The 15,560-nt window shown below is 54.0% G+C and overlaps 1 protein-coding gene across 6 annotated transcripts in view; it reads left to right on the top strand.

Moving 5' to 3' along the window:
- Positions 1-13,978, top strand: part of HIPK2 (homeodomain interacting protein kinase 2) — a 172,074-nt gene extending 158,096 nt beyond the window's left edge. For all 6 annotated transcript variants that reach the window (XM_044246701.1, XM_044246700.1, XM_044246697.1 and 3 more), the window contains exons 13-15: positions 5,830-6,074; positions 11,954-12,111; positions 13,416-13,978. In XM_044246701.1, the coding sequence (XP_044102636.1) occupies positions 5,830-6,074; positions 11,954-12,111; positions 13,416-13,886 (874 nt within the window). In that variant the 3' untranslated portion in view covers positions 13,887-13,978. The remainder of the gene's footprint in view (positions 1-5,829; positions 6,075-11,953; positions 12,112-13,415) is intronic.
- The last annotated feature ends 1,582 nt before the right edge of the window (positions 13,979-15,560 follow it).

Genomic DNA, 15,560 nt, shown 5'->3' with positions numbered 1-15,560 from the left:
CTTCGAAACACCCCTGCAGGGGAGTGCTGTGCCGAGGGGCTGCGTTTTAGAGAAGAGACACCACGCCAGAGGCTCCCCCGCAGCCTGCACTGACACCACAGCGTGTGTCAGAGCCACCTCGGATGTGTGGTCTCAGCCTCGTGGGGCCGCGGGAGGAGCAGGCGGGAAGGGCCAGGTCCCACAAGGCGGAGCAGCACTCAATGGCCCGGTTGCAGGAGGAAGCGGAAGAACAAACACCTGCTTCTGTGGTGGGGTTTGGGGGGCCCATGGCTCCTTCCATGCCTTGCTTCTGATTTTCTAGAAGGTGGTCACATACGACAGTCTTCCTAGCGTTACATACGTGTGTGTGTGAGAAGGAGAGAGGTACACACAGATATCAGTGTGTGGATAATGTAACTTGAATAGAACATATGCACCAAATTGAAAATGGAGATTTTTGTAGCCTCACTAATGACTTTAAATTGAGAGCTGTGTACCGCGCTGGAAAGAGCTCATTAGCCTAGAGGCATCGGCTTCTGGCCTCTCTCCTCACTAGGTTCAAGGCACCCAGCCTTGTGCTTCTAACTGGGTGGAGGGGGAATGGGAACAGGACAGCAAGTTGCATGCGTCCCCCATGAAGGTGGGTGGTCAGCAGCTCTCATCTCCGTCTGCTGAGACAGCCGTCCCTGTGCCCAGCCCCGTGCCCCATTAGAGAAGACCACTGTCACCAGCACCAGAAGGAGGAGTTACAGTTAGTTAGCATTTTCGGTGCTTGTGGGCAGGAAGGAGGAGCATAAGAGAGATAATGCGGCAGAGTGATGTACTGAGTGCAAGCCCAGAATAACTCAACAGCAGAGAAGCGTAACCTGACTGCAAAGTGCGCTAAGGACTTGAGTAGATATTTCTTTTTTTTTTTTTTTTTAAGATTTTATTTATTTATTTGACAGAGAGAAATCACAAGTAGATGGAGAGGCAGGCAGAGAGAGAGAGGGAAGCAGGCTCCCTGCTGAGCAGAGAGCCCGATGCGGGACTCCATCCCAGGACCCTGAGATCATGACCTGAGCCGAAGGCAGCGGCTTAACCCACTGAGCCACCCAGGCACCCCAAGTAGATATTTCTTAAGGAAAACTCGAAGTGGCCAACAGCTCTATGAAAAAATGCTCAGAATCACTCATCATCAGGGAAACACAAATCAAAACCACAGTATCACCTTCTACCTGTCAGCATGGCTGTTACCAAAAGAACAAAAGCCAAGAAGGTGTGGACGAGAATGCGGGTAGACTGGTAGGAATGGAACGCAAACCGAGGCAACCATAGCGGGAAACTATGGAGGTTCCTCCAAAAAATTAAAACCAGAGCTACTGTCGATCCAGCAGCCTCACTTCTGAGTGTCCGTCCAGGAGAGCAAAGCCAGGACCAAACAGGTAGCTATACTCCTGCGTTCATCGGAGCATGATTCGCAGTAGCCAAGATGTGGAAACATCCTACGTGTCCCTCACAGGAGCGGACAGAAGAATGGGTCAAGGAAATGCAGCACGTGCGCACAGTGGAATGCTAGTCAGCCTTTAAAAGAGGAAAATTCTGCAATATGTAAAAAGCTCTTAACCCGAGGTTTCTAAAATAGTCAGGTTCGTAGACTTGAGCAGTGGGATTTCCCTGGCCGGTGGCGTGAGTTAGGCGACACCTACACCCAAAGTCAGCAGCGCTGTACCATGCACTTAAGACTTTGTTAAGGGGATAGATCTCCTGTTAGGTATTCTAGCCGGTAGCGTAATGGTCTTCACTGTGCAGTCTTGCGGTGAGCCTCAGGGGGACAGCGTCTGCGAAGCACTTTGACCAGCAATTGTACATCAAATAAATGTTGTCTGTGGTCATTAATCAGTGTTGTAGTTAGAGAAGAGTGCGGTTTCTCCCCGACAGCACTGACTGTGGAAGCAGAGCAACGGAGGAAGTCACACCAAGTTTATCTGTGGAGATGAGTTTTGACCCGGGTCTTGAAGGATGGGGTTGACGGAGACTGGCAAATAGAAATCAGAAACCCGTTCCAGAAAGGGCCTGACAGGGCAGGAGTCCCACGGTTGTGTCCGTTCCTCCAGCAGGGGTTCCTCCATCGGGGCTGATTTCTGTACTTCCAAGATCTTTATTTCTTCCCATCATTTTAAAGTGATGAAAATCAGCTGTTTCCATGACAACACTAAGCAATTTGTGAACTCTGGGAGCTTTGTTTTTCACTCAGAAGTGGTGTTCTGCTGAGGACATTGAAGGAAATGTTTCTCATTCTACTCCTCTCTCTCTCCATTGCATTACCCAATTCGTAATGAGATTAATAAACTATCAATAATAATTAGACACTGTAGTGGAATGAACCCCTGTGGAATCAATACCTCTGAGCCAGAAGAATCCGTAGTGGTGATGTCAAATGTGCGCTCATTTTTAAAGTGACTCATTTAACAGCTTCCCATTTGTTCTCAAATCTGCATAGTGTATTTGGGCAGAGTGCAGAGATTTTTAACAGTAGGAGAGATTAAAAACAGAGCTATCAAATCAATTCACCTTTTCCGCTTGTCACAGGCAAACCCAAAAAGATACGTAAATTAGCCCTGGGCTGTGTTGTTGGCTCTTTGCTCATTAGGTATAGTGAGCTCTGAAAACAAAAGGCAGGACCCATGAACTGTTTCTGGAGGTTTAATCCCACACTCCTTGTAGATAGCAAGACACTGACATGCAGGATCCTCAGCCTCTGAGGGAAAGGCCCATCAGGGTTTCCATCAGCAGATGGCCCTAAAGTCTCACAGCTCATTCACACTGAGCTGTCAGCCGCCGAGAGACTCTTGTCGGCAAGCCATCCTTCGGGGACCAGAAGCTCACTAATAAGTCTTGATGGGACCCGCCCAGTAGATCCTTTCATGGCACTTTCCCTGACAGATTTCAAAGCAGGTTGGAAGCGGAGGGATGTCCTGGGTCACACTAATATCCAGGCCACTGTCCGGGTCACACCGGTGAATGCACAGTGGAACCAGGACTCCCAACACCGGCTCCCAGGACACATTTGGAGACCAGCTTCTGTTCTTCACGTGGGGTCCGTGCACCTGCAGCAGAACACGTATCTGCGGCGAGATGACCTCCGCCTCACCGTGTATGACACAGCGGCATACTGTGTGACTCATTATGTGTCTTCATGACACAGACCCAGCTGTGGCAGAGCATGGAGGACAGGGCGGCACATCTCCCCTCATCCGCTCTGGAACTGGGCGCTGTACAGAGTCCTGGCCTCCGGGGCCTCTTCCCCTGGTCCTGGGACCGTTTGGTGATGGTGTATGCGTGGTGGAAGGGGGGCCCCGCGTTAATTCTGCCTCTGGGCTCTTGCACGTGCCGCTGCTGTGAACGCGGGCCCACGAGTGTCTCTGCGTCCCCACTCTCTCTTTCTTTGTACGGGTACCTAGGAGGGACATTGCTGGGTCCTAGAGTAATTCTGTGTTCAGCTTTCTGAGGAACAAGCATATGGGCCTTTTGCATTTCAGCTGTTAAAAGTAGGAAGCATAGGTCTTCACTAATTCAAGTGTATCTATTTTATCCAAGTTAACGTGAAGAGCTGTAAGTCTACGCAGTCAATCCATTCGTCGCCTGCCTTTGAGCTCCTAACAGTTGTCATCAGCAGAACTCCTTTGACAGCTCGTCACAGGAGCCTTTGTGACATCCATTATTCTCTTTCACCGATTATTTTAAAGCTTTTGCTCTTTAACTTGTCATGTTTTTATACAGTCCCCCACTGCAGTTTAATCATCTCAAGGGCAGAGGCACGTATTACAGCTCTTTGAGCAGGAATTCCCCATCACACCTACCACAGATCTCCAAGATAGCTAACTAATGAGTTTCCGTTTCTTTCATATCGATCTTCTGGTTTATTCATAGACTAAAAACTTCTCCATCCAATCCGCACCTCGACAGAATCCACTTTGCCTGGGTCTGTTTTTGCAAACCCGTTTTCATGTGTTAAATGAGGTAACACAACCCAGAATGGTCATAATAACAGCTGACTTGTATGCGCTTACCCCATGCCGTCCGCTATCCAAAGCATTTCTGTGTATGTTCTCAGTTCTCAAGGTCAGCCTGTATATGCATGTACCGTCGTTACCCACGTTTGACCGAGAAGGCGACAGTCACTCAGAGGTTGAGTAGCTAATTCCCCACGGCCACACAGCCAGCAGGTACTGAAGGTGCTGGCCGCAGGGCCCATGTACTGAGCCACGGACACAGTTAGGGAGGGACCCTTCTACCCTGAACCAAGAAGGACAAAATGTGTGGCCATCTTCAGCCCAAATGTCAGTCGTTCCAGGCTTCGGGGAGCAGAGGGGACTCAGACCTTATGTGGGCTCACCTCCCAGCATTTTGTAGGCCCCTCTTCAGCTGCCCAGGGCTCTCGAGCTTGCCCACATTTCTGCTGCCCTTAGGGTGGCAGGGATCTGTCTTGGAAAGAGTCTGGCCTGTGACTGGCCGCGTGACCTTGGGCAAGACACCTGCAGGAGGGGGCATGGTCGTTCCATTAGGCGCTCCATAAATAGCAGCTTCTTCTCTTAGCAAATTAGTTGGAAACTGACCATCTGACGTAGGCAGTCAATATTTCTTAAAAATAGGTGATCAATATACAAAAATAGATGTAAATCCATTTTTAAAACCTTCACAATAAGCAACAAATCCCATATCCATCATCCCACCAGCATATCCTAGAGGCAGACAGAATTGGTTCCCAGAGGAGCCGCACCAACATAAATATCTTGGGAGAGAAAATGTGCTGGCCACAAGCCATCCGAGCGCGTTCCTCTCTATCAGCATAGAACAAAGTTTCAGATACAAGAGGAAAACCAGAGATCCTGAGCAACTCTCTCCCTGTGGGAGCCTTTCTGACCTCCACTAGACACAAAGCTGTCCCCTCCCTGGTCCTTGGCCCTGGCTGGGGGCGAGGTGACAGGGGGGCCAGGCCTCCTGCAAGGAAGAGACTCTCAGACATCTGAGTGGCCTGTGCCACAAAGTCATTGCGCGTAAGACCACACAGCACAGGCGTGGCTGAGGCTGTCCCGTCCAGCTCCCGATTCCTTTCTCCCAGAGTGTCTGACCCGGGCTGTGCTCGGTCAGCCTCTCAGACCCCCGGGCTGTGCACGGTCAGCCTCTCAGACCCCCGGGCTGTGCTCGGTCAGCCTCTCAGACCCCCGGGCTGTGCACGGTCAGCCTCTCAGACCCCCGGGCTGGGTATGGTCAGCCTCTCAGACCCTCACTCTTCCACCCCCCTCTGCATCCTGCGTCCTCCTGGATGTTTCGCTCCCTCCTGCCTGCATTCACCAGATCTCCAAGGCCTGAGCCTAAGCTGACGGTGCTCCCCTCCCAGCCCAGGACCTCAGGCTGCAGGGTCTTGCTGGGCTTTTTCTGCTTGCAGAGCTGTCCCCCTCCAGTTGCTCAGAGGGTACTGCCACACAGCTGTGGGCTACAGGTGTCTCCCTTGCAGTTCTGCCAAGCCCTGCTGCAGGGGGAGAGCCCAGGGCCACCTGGAAGTTTCTCCTAGGTTCCAGAAGCACCTGTGGGTCCAGCTACAGCCCCTTTCTCCTGTCTTCATGAGCCCCCTCCTCCTCCCACTGCTGGTTGGACGGGTGACACTTGTGTGCTTCATCTCCTCATGAGGGTTTGGAGGACAGACGTCACATTCCTGCCCCCTCTCCAACTCCCCTCTCCCCTCTCTGCTCACCTCTGCTGTTTCGAACGCCAAGAGGGGCCTCTCACACAGCCAGTTCTGGAATGCTGCTTGTATCTCACTTCACAGCCACCTCACGGTTCTGATTTCTCCCTTTCTGTTTTCAGCACTGTCTCCAAGCAGAGAAAAAACGTCATCAGCTGTGTCACGGTCCACGACTCTCCCTACTCCGACTCCTCCAGCAACACCAGCCCCTACTCTGTGCAGCACCGCGCTGGGCACCACACCAACACCTTTGACACCAAGGGGGGCCTGGAGACCCACTGCACTGGGAACCCCCGCACGATCATCGTGCCACCCCTGAAAACCCAGGCCAGCGAAGTGTTGGTGGAGTGTGATAGCCTGGTGCCAGGTAATGGGGGACCGGGACACCCCTCTGCCTCTCCGCGCACGGGTTTCCTTGGGTCCTGCGACAAGCGTCGTGTTGTGTGAAGACTCCTAAGCCCTGGGCCACTGTAGCTCCTAACCCAAGGATTTCACTCAGGTAGCCAGGGTGGGATTCCGCTTACCACCATGTAGAAACAGCTGTTTCAACATTTTTGTTTCTGTAAAGACTACCTTGCTGCCTTTACAGTGGCTCCCCCACTGATGAGCCTGATAAAGATAGGAAATAAAAGCCACCCAGCTCCCACCTTGCTCGTCTGGAATGACACCCAGCTTAGAGAGTTCCTGACCGAGCAGAGCAGCTTCCCGTGTGGAAAGAACCTTCTCTGAGTCTTGGCGGGTGAGGGTGACATAGGCTCCCCTTGGCGTCCCCTCAGAGCTCCCTGTTGGGATGAGAGGTCATAGTGAGTGTGCTTGTCTCCTTACCAGCGCATCTCATGAAGGCTTGAAAACTAGACTCTAGAATGAAGGCTGAAAGCATAACCTTCCAATACACTTAGCGGCTCCCCCCGATTTGCTAGTCTCCCTTCAGCGACTTCCTTGTTCGTGCTCACCAGTGGAAGAATTTTAGGGAATAAACCAGAAGCCATCTGCTCTTCTGCCACAAACTGTCAAAGAAGATTTTGTTCAGATGCAGGGAGCCGTTCGTCAGGAAGGACCCCCGTCTAAGTCAGGTGCTGCAGGAGGCCTTGGAACCTTCTTGGGGTGGTCACCACATGTAAGCCCACCAGGTTCTGTCACTGAGAGTGACCTTCTTCAGGGTGGGGTCTCTAGGGACTTTTCTAACCCAGTGTGCCATAGGCCAGCCTGCATAGTGTGGGACACAAGGACATCTCTTTCCAGAGCCTTCTTTCTCTACCCAGGCAAGGATTTTAGTAGAAACCTCGGCAGGAAGAAACATTCTCTAGAACCAAAGGAACCTGTAAGGCAAACGGAGTTGTTCACTGAGGAGTTGTTCCTCCTTTGCCAATATTTAAACTTAAAAATATGCGATAGATATAATTTCAAGCAATGACTTAAGGGATATAGGAGTGGAACTGCGAGGGCCGCTGCTCTAAGGAGACCTCGCAGTTCTTCCACTCATATATCCCTTGCGTAATTGCTTGAAACTATATCTATCGCATACTTTTAAGTTTAAATATTGGCAAAGGATGTCATTTCTGTCATGTTGTATGTCGTGTCACTGTTGAAGTACTTCGAATATGTGTGTCAGAGCCGCGGAACTACAGATTCAACTCATCCAGTCCATGGGGACACTGCCTTGTCCCCTCATGAACAGCCCTCCTTGCCTCAGCCGGGCAGCCAAGCTAGTTCACCTCCGTCAAAAGTGGCTTCCCTGTGACAGCCTCCTCATCTCTGAATTTTGTTTCGTGCAGTGGAGTAGGGAGTTTCCAAAGCGTCTGTAGCCTGAACAAGGGAGGGCTGGGCAGCCTTCGGTGTTTCTTACCCAAGATGGCCTGGCTTTGCTAGCGAGGGACTCTCCGTCCCTCAGGAGTCCGTCAGCTTTTTCACACCTGGAGGCGGGGCACCATGTCCACTTTCCAGAGCGAGAAGCAAGGGGAGGCACATGGATGTGAGAGAGAAGGTGGGAAAGGAAAACCAGCAGATGCTAAGGCTGGTGAATCCGTTCAGGAAAAGATAACATTTGCAAACTCAGAATCTGGAAACTGGCCCTTTAAATCTCTACTGCCACATACTTTCCAGTCCTCAGGAAGCCCTACATGTGCTGGCTTCGGTTGCAGCCTGCGAGGGGCCGCCTGACTGGCTCAGTCAGGAAAGTGTGTGACAGTTGATCTCAGGGTTATGGGTTTGAGCCCCACGTTGGGTGTAGAGATGAGTTTAAAAAAAATAAAATCTTAAAAAAAAATTTTAAAAATAGCAGGTTGCAGTGCACGAAGCTTGGTGTGAAGGGCTCTCCTGCTTAATTAACATTAAAGGTCTTAAGACTGTGTTGCCGAAACCCTTAAGGAAGTCTGGCCTTTTATTGAGCTAGTCTTGCAGTCTTAAAAACTCCAAAAACCAGGGCACCTGGGTGGTTCAGTCGGTTAAGCATCTGCCTTGGGCTCAGGTCATTTGCCTTGGGCTTAGGTCGTGATCCCATGGGCTCCCAGCTCAGTGGGGAATCTGCTTCTCCCTCTGCCCCTCCCCTCCGCTCACTTGTGTGCACGTGTGCACACGCTCTCTCTCTCAAATATGTAATTTTTTTTTAAGTTAAAAAAAAACAACCTTCCTAAATCCAAATTTTTAAGTTTACAGCAAACTCAGTGGTGGTGAAGCCTGACCTGAATTAGCAAGGGGCTGTTCACAGTCTCTTTGTCATAGTCCTCTGTGTCGCTTCGTAAAATATCCCTGGGTTTGGGGGCAGAAATGTTCTTGGCTTTGATTACAGTTTGGTGCCCAAGGCCGTGCTGGGAGTAACCTAACATACTGAACCTTTCTAAAATCTGAAATTCCGAATTTCAAAAATGTGTGACTCCAAGGATTTTAGATCAGGGATTGAGACCTACAGCATGAGACCGTGGGTTTTGTTACATCAAGAGTGCCCCTCCGAGACACCTCAAGGGAACACTGTGACAGTCACATTCCCTTTAAAATATGGTTAATTATCTATAAAAATTGGTTCAAGATAGACTTTCTTGAGGTCACCTAGGAATTATTTTTTTTTGAAGATTTTATTTATTTATTAGAGATCACAAGTAGTCAGAGAGACAGGCAGAGAATGAGGAGGAAGCAGGCTCCCTGCTGAGCAGAGAGTCCAATGCCGGGCTCGATCCCAGGACCCTGGGATCACGACCTGAGCCAGAGGCAGAGGCTTTAACCCACTGAGCCACCCAGGCGCCCTAGAATTAATTTTTTTTTAAAGGTGGTTGCTGCTAATTTTTCTTAGCCTTTTAAATCAGCATGAGAGAGGAGCCAGAATCCACAGGTTAGAAATCCGCCTTGGAATTGTGTCCGCCTGTGGTGCTGGTTCCCTTCCATGGAAGGTGACAGCCTTGTGAGGACAGTTACTGAAACTGTAAGACCACCTAGTCCGACCCCGAGTGGAGAGCAGCGCAGAGACCGAGGGCCGGCTTTGCCGGCATGACAGCAGCCTTGGGTCTGGAAACCACAAAGGCGGGAGAGGACAGCTTTGTGGAACCGCATTTCATGCCTTTCAAGGTCCATTAACCATTTCCACGTGGGCAGGGGGCCGCTCTGAGCACTTACCCCACCGCCTTCCCCCAGGAACGGCTGGGAGTCTCTGAGGGCTGTTTCTGACCAAAAAGAGAAAAGGGGGGGAAGGTCGTTCTTTGCAGTACGGCTGCTGGTTCCAAGCAGCCAGGCGCTGCTGTCTCTGGGGAAGCCCGCGGTATAATTTTCTGCCACAGAGAGAGACTCGTTTTCCCCCGGGAGGACATGCCGCACGGTCTTTCTGGTGACAGGCAAGAGGCAGGAAGGAACTTCAGGCTGGCGCCTGCTCGTCCCCAGCCTGGGCGGTTTCTCAACACTCTACCGCTCCCTCCAGCTGCATCCCGGGCTCAGAAAAAGCAGGAAAGCAGCCTTCCTCAGGGTCCTGGTGCTCAGCTGGCCCGGAGAGGCCAAGGTGGGACCACGTTGCAGCATTGCCCCCGACCTGCACCCCAGCTGGAGTCTGGGTGTTCCCCGGGCCCGGGTCAGGAAGAATGCTGTGCGGGCCACAGGCCCTTTCCTCACAGAACTCTCCCCTCCCGTGGCTCTCAGCTCGGGAAGGAGCCCTGGGAATTTCTCCTGCCACCTTCTCAGGTCTTCTGGGTTAGTCGAGGTTCTTCTGGAAGGCAGCAGAATGAACTCTACACTGCCTTAAGACACAATTTACTGGAAGGAATTAAGAAGGCCGAGGGAAGAGTTCAGCAGCCCTGTCCCAGGCTAGGCCGGTGCCAGAATTCCCGGGACCCGGGCCACTGGCAGCCCGACACCTGCTTCCCGGAGCACTGCTTCACTCTGGCCCGCCACTCCCAGCCTCCCAGCTGTCCGTTTCCAGAAGACGGGACTTGGTTGTCCCAGCTTGGAGTGGAGACCCATTCTTGAGCAGCATTAGCTGGGGAACAGGGCTCAATAATCAAGACATTAGCAGTAGCTAACACACCTAACACTTTTAAGAGCGTAACGTGACAGGTACTAAGCGGTCCATGTACAGTCCCGTATGTGAACCTCAAGACCACCCTCCATGAAGCTACCATTATTCTCCCAGCTTCCTAGATACGAAAACAGAAGCACAGAGAGGTTAACTAACTCGACTGAGGCCAGGCACTGGACCTCGCCAGAGCCCAGCTCCCCAGCCCACCCACACTCTGCAGTACCCTCCCACTCACCTAGTGCTGACAGGACCCCCAGGGGCTACCTTGGGAGCCACAGCCTGTTCCCAGGGTGGTGGATCTTTGAGAACAGCCAGGCAGGGCTCGACCAGAGCATGTCCTTCGTGGCTCCAAGCCACACCTCAGGCTTGACCTTCAGCACTTGCCCTCTGCTGCCCTTGGCACTTTATATTCATCTCAGCAGGAGGAAATGGTTCTCTTCATCTCAGGGCCCCCCTGTAGGACCCCCTCTGAGCCAGGGGGTCCTTATTCGTGCTCTGACCCAGGCCCCATTCCCTGTCCCCGCAGTGGTAGCAGGTGCGTGCTGGGCTCTCTCATCATTTCATCTGAAACTCCTAACCTCTTACAGTCTCGGCCTGTGGATACCTTGAGCTCAGGCTCATTACCACAGACTGTCCAGAGAGTTGAAGTAGGAGCAGAGAGACAGCATCCCCAGCTGGGGCCCAGACGGCAGGCACTGTTTGTGACCTGCTACAGAGCAGCAAGGACTCCTTCTCCATCCCTCACCCGGCAGGGTCCCCCAAACCCCTCCACCCTCCAGCTCTCGGAGGGCCTTGGAGAGTCTGACTGGGTTTGGCTTTTGCACACCTCCATACTCCGGGGCCTGGCCGGCCAGGCTCCTTTCCTGCGGTGCTTGCTGCTAATAGAGATGCCCAGACACCCCTCCCCTGGTGTTCTGATATGGTGGGTGGATCGGAGGACCCCCACTGGCATGGGAGGACTGTGCCAATGCATGGTCAGATTAGGGGTCTCTGTGAGGACCCTGTGGCTCCCCACCCCGTGAGGCAGCTCTCCCTTTCCTGGAGGGGGGCTGCTGCCCGTGGGGCCGGGAGGCTCCCCGTGGACTTCACTGTGCACCCCAGTCCACCATCCCCGAGTGCCCAGTTTCCCAGACCTTCAGTCTTCACATTTCTCTCCCTCGGCAGTTAATCAGTGTTCTCTCTTGCCGGCCCCAGCCGTCTCCTCTCTGACTTGATCTCCTTACCCTGGGACTTGTAATAGAGTTGCTCCAACCCAGTTCCATCAAGGGCCTGCTCGTTGTGATGTGAGCCTCATTCATACTTCGCATCCTCTGGCCCGGCCTCGCCTGTTGTCCCCTAGCCACCACGGGCGATTTTTCCCTCGGGACGTGTGTGGCCCTTTTCCTGAGGCTCCGTTTCCTGTACCCTGCCGATCACCGCGTCTCCGGATCTCAGCAGACAGCCCTGGACGGGGCACAAAGAGCTACAGAGACCTCTCCTCTTCTCCTCCGTTAGACCCTCTTTGAGCTCTTCGGTGTCCCCAGACAGGGAGTCCCAAGTCCAACAAGCTGGGACTTGCTCCAAAGCCCAGTGGCCAGTCCAGCGTCGCGGTAGACTCTTCACCGGGTCTCAGGGAGATGAGGCTGATGTTGAGGGCTGGTCCCGGGAACGCGCTCCTTCCCGGCGGAGCAGCCGTGCTTTCCTAGAGGGCAGGGTCTTCTGGGCATGGGAGGGCCTATGACCCGTCTGTGACCCATGGCTCTTCCCCACAGTCACCACCAGTCAGCACTCGTCCTACAAGTCCAAGTCCTCCAGCAACGTGACCTCCACCAGCGGTCACTCTTCAGGGAGCTCGTCCGGAGCCATCGCCTACCGGCAGCAGCGGCCAGGCCCGCATTTCCAGCAGCAACAGCCTCTCAATCTCAGCCAGGTGAGTGCCGCCCGGCCCTGGCCTGCAGGTCATCTGGGATCACCGCAGTCCCCTCCCGCCTCAGCTGCCCAGCAGGTGGCCATGGCCGTGGCTCCGAGGGCCGCATTCCCCTGGTGGCCGGATGGGTCCCGAGGGACCTCTGCCTTCTTGCCACCATGGGTGACGCTGGGGGAAGTACGTCTCCCTGGGTCCCAGAGAGCCAGCCCCGAGTACAGTAAGGTGTCTCGGTCACAGAGCACTCAGTGGCATGGTGTCAGAGCCTTACAGCAGGATGGCCCCCAGCTCGCCCTCCCAGCCAGGCAGAGGCTAACACACCACGTCCTGGCCCCGTCAGACCAGGATGCCTGGGGAGGACCTGCAGGCTGACAACGGCGGGCTGACTGGCCCATTGCCATGAGGGAGACCAGGCCACACATGGGGAACCCCAAGCGGAGGGCAGAGAGGACTCGGAGACAGTGGGTGGCGTTGAGGGGGAATTACACGTGAGCAGAGTCTCCGCGGCACAGCGGCCTGCGCGCACAGGGTCTGCGTCTCGTCTGACCCGCAGAATGGCCTCGGGGGCCTGTTCCTCAAGAGCCACAGAAGTGAAGTCAATGGGGAGTTTGTGTTCTGAAACCCCTTGTCCAAAGGGGTGCGCTTGCTAAACTGAGGGCGCGTGTCTGTGTCGTCAGTACTCCGGGTCTCTGGAAGAGAGGCTCTTCCCACAACAGAGTTCCCAAGAGCCTGGGATTTCAGGGAGCAAGATTTCCCGGTGAGAGAGAAAGCAGCTGTGGCTCAAAGAGGGGTTCCTCTGACACTTCCCAGCCATAGTAGGCCCTTAGGAGACATCCTGTCTCCTGTTAACCTCCTCAGGCTGGCTTGGTCTGTGTGTTATCCAGCCGGGGACTTTGGGGACTCGGGGGACTCGGGAAAGCGTTCCTTTCTCAGGCCAGGCTGATGTTGCTTTCCCAGCCTACAAGAGAGGCATCTTCCCTCACTCCTGTGGCTTTTGGCCTCCCCTCCTGTCCTCCCCCTCCTCCCCACTCCCTTGTCCTCCCCTGCCACCTGCCACCTCCCCTTCCTCCCCTTCCTCTCTTACCCCTTCTCACTTCTCTCTCTCTCCCTCCTCCCTCTCTACTTCTCCCTCCTCCCTCCCTCCTCTTCCTCTTCCTCCCCGCTCCCCTCTTCCCTTCTCTCTCTCTTCCTCCTCTCCATCCTCCCTCCCACTTCTCCCTCCTCCCCTTCCTGTCCTCTTCCTCCCCTCTCTCTCCTCCCGCGTGTCTGGCCCCCAATGCAGCCCTCTCCTGGTGCTTCTCCTTCTCCAGGCTCAGCAGCACATCACCGCAGAGCGCGCCGGGAGCCACCGCCGGCAGCAGGCCTACATCACTCCCACGATGGCTCAGGCCCCGTACTCCTTCCCGCACAACAGCCCCAGCCACGGCACTGTGCACCCCCACCTGGCCGCCGCAGCCGCAGCAGCCCACCTCCCCACCCAGCCCCACCTCTACACCTACACGGCACCCGCGGCCTTGGGCTCCACTGGCACCGTGGCCCACCTGGTGGCCTCCCAAGGCTCGGCACGCCACACCGTGCAGCACACTGCCTACCCGGCCAGCATCGTCCACCAGGTCCCCGTGAGCATGGGCCCCCGGGTCCTGCCCTCGCCCACCATCCACCCGAGTCAGTATCCAGCCCAGTTTGCCCACCAGACCTACATCAGCGCCTCTCCAGCCTCCACCGTCTACACTGGATACCCACTGAGCCCCGCCAAGGTCAACCAGTACCCTTACATATAAACACTGGAAGGGGAGGGGAGGGGAGGGAGGATGGCCAGAGGGGAGGAGGGCGGAGGGGCAAGGTGGGAGCTGGGCTTTTTATACTGAAGATGCGGCACACAAACAATGCAACGGGGCAGGGGGGGCAGGGGGCAGGGACGGATACAAATGAAACTTGAACTAGGAGGTGGGGGGACTTAGAGCAGAGAAGAGAACATTTTAAAAAAGAAGGGATTGAGGAGGGGGAATTCTATGCTTTTTATTTTAAAAAAAGAAAAAGAAAAAAAAGAAAGCATCAGTAACAAAGAACACAGCTCACGAACCCATTCTGCACCAAGCTGGAAAGGAGAAGAAGAGAGCAACGGAAGATTCTGGAAGTGGGGGGGCCCCAGTTTTTGAAAGAACTTTATCTATGAACTTCTCAAAGATTATTTTCATATGGCGGCAAGTGACATTTAAGAATTTGCTGTCGGGGACACCTGATATGGAAATCCAATAGATTTTTAATGATGGAACATAAGAATTAGGGATTTTTCCAGAACTCTGAAGGGTCAGCAGCCCTCTAGAAGGTCAGGCCGTGGCCTGAGGAGGCTGATATTGGGGGGAGTGGTTGCGTGGGGTTGGCCAAGCCCAGTTGTGGTTCGTGTGTCAGGACTGATTGGGGTGGGGGTGGCCAGGCTGAAGGACGCCTCCCCACCGCAAGGAGGGCACATTTCTCTTCCGGAGCACTCTGGATAAATCCCTAAGCAATGTTACTCCTCCAGTGTCATTAGTATTGTGTGTTGCAAACTTTAGGGGTTTTCTTTTTTTTCCTTTCCTGAAGGTTTATTTTCTCTTTGAACCAATCCCTAGTCACGTAGCATAGGACTAGCGGTCGTCGCCGACACCCTGGTAGAATGTAGCAGTCAGCACCCCCGTTTTCTACTTTGTGTTCAACTCCAGTGATACCAATAGACTATTCCTCAACGTAATTGCACAAAAAAAAAAAAAAAAAAAAAAAAAAGTGATAGAACATAGGCATGTAAGCAGTGTGGTGGTCCAGGTGTGTGAGCGTGGGCGAGTGTGTGCGGGCGTGAGCGCGGATGCCACCCTCCCCGTGTGTCCCTCGGCGCCGCCGTCACGGCTCTCGCATCCTGGGTTTGACCCCGGTCCCTCCTAGTGCCTTACCGACCCACAGACGCGGTGTGAGGGGTCCCGCGGTGCTCCAAGCCGCGCACTGAGGCGAGTCCCGGCCGCTCAGCTCTCCTGCTGTTGCAGCATGTTACTCTGGTCTTTCCTTGTTTTCTTTTCTTTTTAATTTAATTTAATTTAATTTAATTTAATACCTGTTGTCTTTTTTGAGCTGTCTGCTAGCAGGGGGGTGTCGGGGAGTTGACAGGAGCGGGGAGCAGGACGGGCATGTGCCCCGGGAGCTTAAGAGAGGTGTGGGAGATGGGTGGGCGGGTGCACCAACCTTGACTTTCACTTTGGAGACCGCAAACACGAGACTCCCCACCCTGCACCTCGCCCCACTCTGCCTCCAGTTTTGCTTGGGGGGCCGGCTCTTACCCTTTGTGGGGGCAGAGGTCCCACCCGTGTTGTCAGAATGTTGGCCTTGCCAGGTGGCTGCCTCCTTCCTGATACGGAAGCCCAGGGGAGAGGAGGCCACCTGCCACCTCCGGGCTTGGCACAGGCTTCCTGCTGTCTGCGAGGTGG

This window comes from Neovison vison, chromosome 4 (assembly GCF_020171115.1).
Source record: "Neovison vison isolate M4711 chromosome 4, ASM_NN_V1, whole genome shotgun sequence".
NCBI classification, from domain to species: domain Eukaryota; kingdom Metazoa; phylum Chordata; class Mammalia; order Carnivora; family Mustelidae; genus Neogale; species Neogale vison.
The sequence above is the reverse complement of the archived record's forward strand: the minus strand, read 5'-3'. Positions and strand labels throughout refer to the sequence as shown.